We start from the raw sequence: 2,797 nt of genomic DNA on the forward strand, positions 1-2,797 counted from the left end.
GAATAACAGCAACACTGGTTCTTGAACCCAATTCTATCTGATCTCCAAAACTTTGATCTTCATGCTATGCTCCGCTACTTCCAGTCTTAAACACTTAGTGAAATGGCCAAACTCCAAGATGTTAACTCTTAAAAAATATTTTCAGATTTTTACTTACCGAATATTGTTATATTATTTTTGCGATTATGTCTATAGCACTTGTAAAGTGCACTGTACGTTAAGAAAACTTTATCACACCATTTGTGATGTTCCCGATTCGATAATTTTCATAGTAAAAGAGGTGTTTCAATTTAAAGAGAGTGTCTGTATTCACAAGTGTATTTTTAATTATTTAAAACTTTTTCATTTACGTCGTTCAAAGTTAAAAAAAAAAAGCCAAGGTACTTCACAAATGCAGTTAGATGTATATTTCAGTTGTGTGTTTTATTAGGATAGAAAGCTTAAGAAAACCAGCAATGATTTTGATCTCTTCGCACCTTCTACCAGAGAGATTAATACGTAAATTTGATTACATAATTTTAATTTGATAATTCTAATTTCAGAAATGTCTGGAAAATGACATACGAAGTTGCTGCCTAGCAGAAATTAAGCAAACGGAAGAAAAATATACAGAAACCCTGGAGTCAATAGAAAAAGTAAGTCATCGTGTATCACCCTTGATGTCCCAAGATTGCCTTATGTAGTTAATGCATTAGCCTCAGTGTTTCTACTATGTGTGTGTATTCTAATTTTCGGTAGAACTTTGGATTTAAAGATCTCAAAGCGGATTTCATGATTCCACAACTGTTTATTGATATCTTAGTGCCCGACTGGCCCTGTTCTTGGGGCTGAGACGATAGCAGTGAACACAATAAAACCTGGTTCTCGTGACACTTTCTCTGTCGTAGGAGGGGTTGTAATTTAAGTAAATAAGTATGCCAGATGGTGATACATTCTCTGAAGAAACATAAGGCAGAAGAAAGGGGCGGAGAGTGATGGGGGCGGGCCGGGTTTATTTTATGTGGAGTGGTGATGGAAGGTTTCTATGATAAGATCATATTTAAAGCGGACAGCTGAGTGAATTGAGGGAGCAAGCCATGCAGATACCTCAGGGATGACAACTCCTGGGAGAAAGGCCCTGAGATGGGACTATGTTCAGTGTGCTTCAGGGAGCAGCAGCAGCCCAGGTGGCCGAAGCAGAATGAGTGTAGGGAGCAGTGGGGTCAGAGAGCAGGTGAGCCAGCCGGCCGTGCAGAGCAGGGAGGCGCATCTAGCTCCAAGCAAGGGTGCTTTGAGCAGCAAAAGTGGTGGGATCTAATGTAAATTTTTAACAGCTCTTTCTGACCTTTGTCAGGTAAGGGAAAGAAACTGGGAGAGAAGCTAGAAGGCTATTGCAGTAATCGAGTCGATAGGAAATGGTGGTATTGGTGGAATTGGTAAGGAGCGGCCAGATTCTGAGTCAATTTGAAAGTAGAGCTAACTGGTTCTGGTGATGAAATAGGTAGGAGAGAGAGCAAGTAAGAATGCTGGGTTTTTAGCATGAGCAGTTGTGGGAATGGCGAAGACGGAGACTGAGCTGGGGAAGGGCAGGTTTGGGAATCACAGGTCTGTTGGAACGTACTAAATTTGCAGTATCTGTTAGCTTCGAGGGACACGTGTCGAGGAGGAAGTTAGAGATACGAGTCCCGCGGTCAGGGACCTAGGTGAGATCACCTAAGGAATGAATGTTAATAGAGAAGATGTTTGAGGTCAGGTCCGGCACTTCCACATTTAGGAAAATGAGAGGCAGGGGAAAGTTTTGGAAGTCTAGCAAAAGAGATGAGGGTACGGAAGAGTTGCTAAGGAGAATGGGAGCAACTTGGCTAGGAAGATGTAGTAGGATTACGTAGCGTTATAGACCGGTTCAGTTTTGTGACTGTGTTTAGCATTAGACTATGAACATAGTTCATATTTAACGTTTTAGGCACAGGCACTAAATATGTGGCAAGCTAGATTTACCAGGGCGTTTCTTTTTCCAGAAAAGTACGGTGGAAGAAGAGAGGGTACAGGTATATGCAGGGACGTGATTCTGATGATGGTTTGTGGAATGTAAACCGGGTCAGGAGGGAGGTGGGGACGTGAGAGATGTGAGTTGGTCAGTGGATTGGTGGACCCAGTGGCGCTGAAGAATCCCCTGAGGGAATGAGCCCCAAAGGTGGGGGGTAGTGGTCAGAGAGCTGATTTGCTTGAAATTAACGCTACGGAGCATTTGCAGTTGTTGATAATGAACTAGGTCTTGGGAGATGAGCACAAGAGTAGGGAGCTGAGCTAGGCTGGGGCACAAGACTCTCAGAGCTCAAGGACCTGGAAGGCCAGGCCGTCGAAAGGATCATCTGTCCCAATACTGAGATCGCTAAGAAAGAAAATGGGAGTAGTAATGGAAAGAGATATGGTAGACCAGGAATTAAAATTCCCAGGGCAGGAGGGGAATAATTGCATCAGCAGATTATTGATCTCAGGGATCTAGAATCTCCACAAAGCATTCGAGGGACATTTCCTATCAGTCCTCAAAGAAATCTCCAAGTCGCTGCCGTTTTCTGCCAATTCAGCCGATGGCGTTGTCTTTTTCTCTTACGTTCCGAAGCACTGATTGCCCAAGCCTTTTATTTTATTCTTTAAATATGTTCACTTGTGTTTATGTCTTTCTATCTCTGTTCAAGTGTAAAATCTTTAAGATAGAGAAAATAGTTTTTGCCTCTTTTTTGGTATTGACAAACCGTTGACTTTCAATAAATACTTATTGTTGATAAAAATCTGTTATATAAATTAGAATAAGTCA

At 41.9% G+C, this 2,797-nt stretch overlaps 1 protein-coding gene across 1 annotated transcript in view; it reads left to right on the forward strand.

Annotated features, from left to right (window-relative positions):
* The window catches only part of VAV3 (vav guanine nucleotide exchange factor 3), a 325,354-nt gene that overhangs the window by 154,132 nt on the left and 168,425 nt on the right, over positions 1 to 2,797 (forward strand). The window contains exon 6 of the mRNA XM_011369192.2: positions 543 to 635. Within this exon, the coding sequence (XP_011367494.1) occupies positions 543 to 635 (93 nt within the window). The remainder of the gene's footprint in view (positions 1 to 542; positions 636 to 2,797) is intronic.

The sequence above is a fragment of the Pteropus vampyrus genome, unplaced genomic scaffold (genome assembly GCF_000151845.1).
Source record: "Pteropus vampyrus isolate Shadow unplaced genomic scaffold, Pvam_2.0 Scaffold6, whole genome shotgun sequence".
Lineage (NCBI taxonomy): Eukaryota > Metazoa > Chordata > Mammalia > Chiroptera > Pteropodidae > Pteropus > Pteropus vampyrus.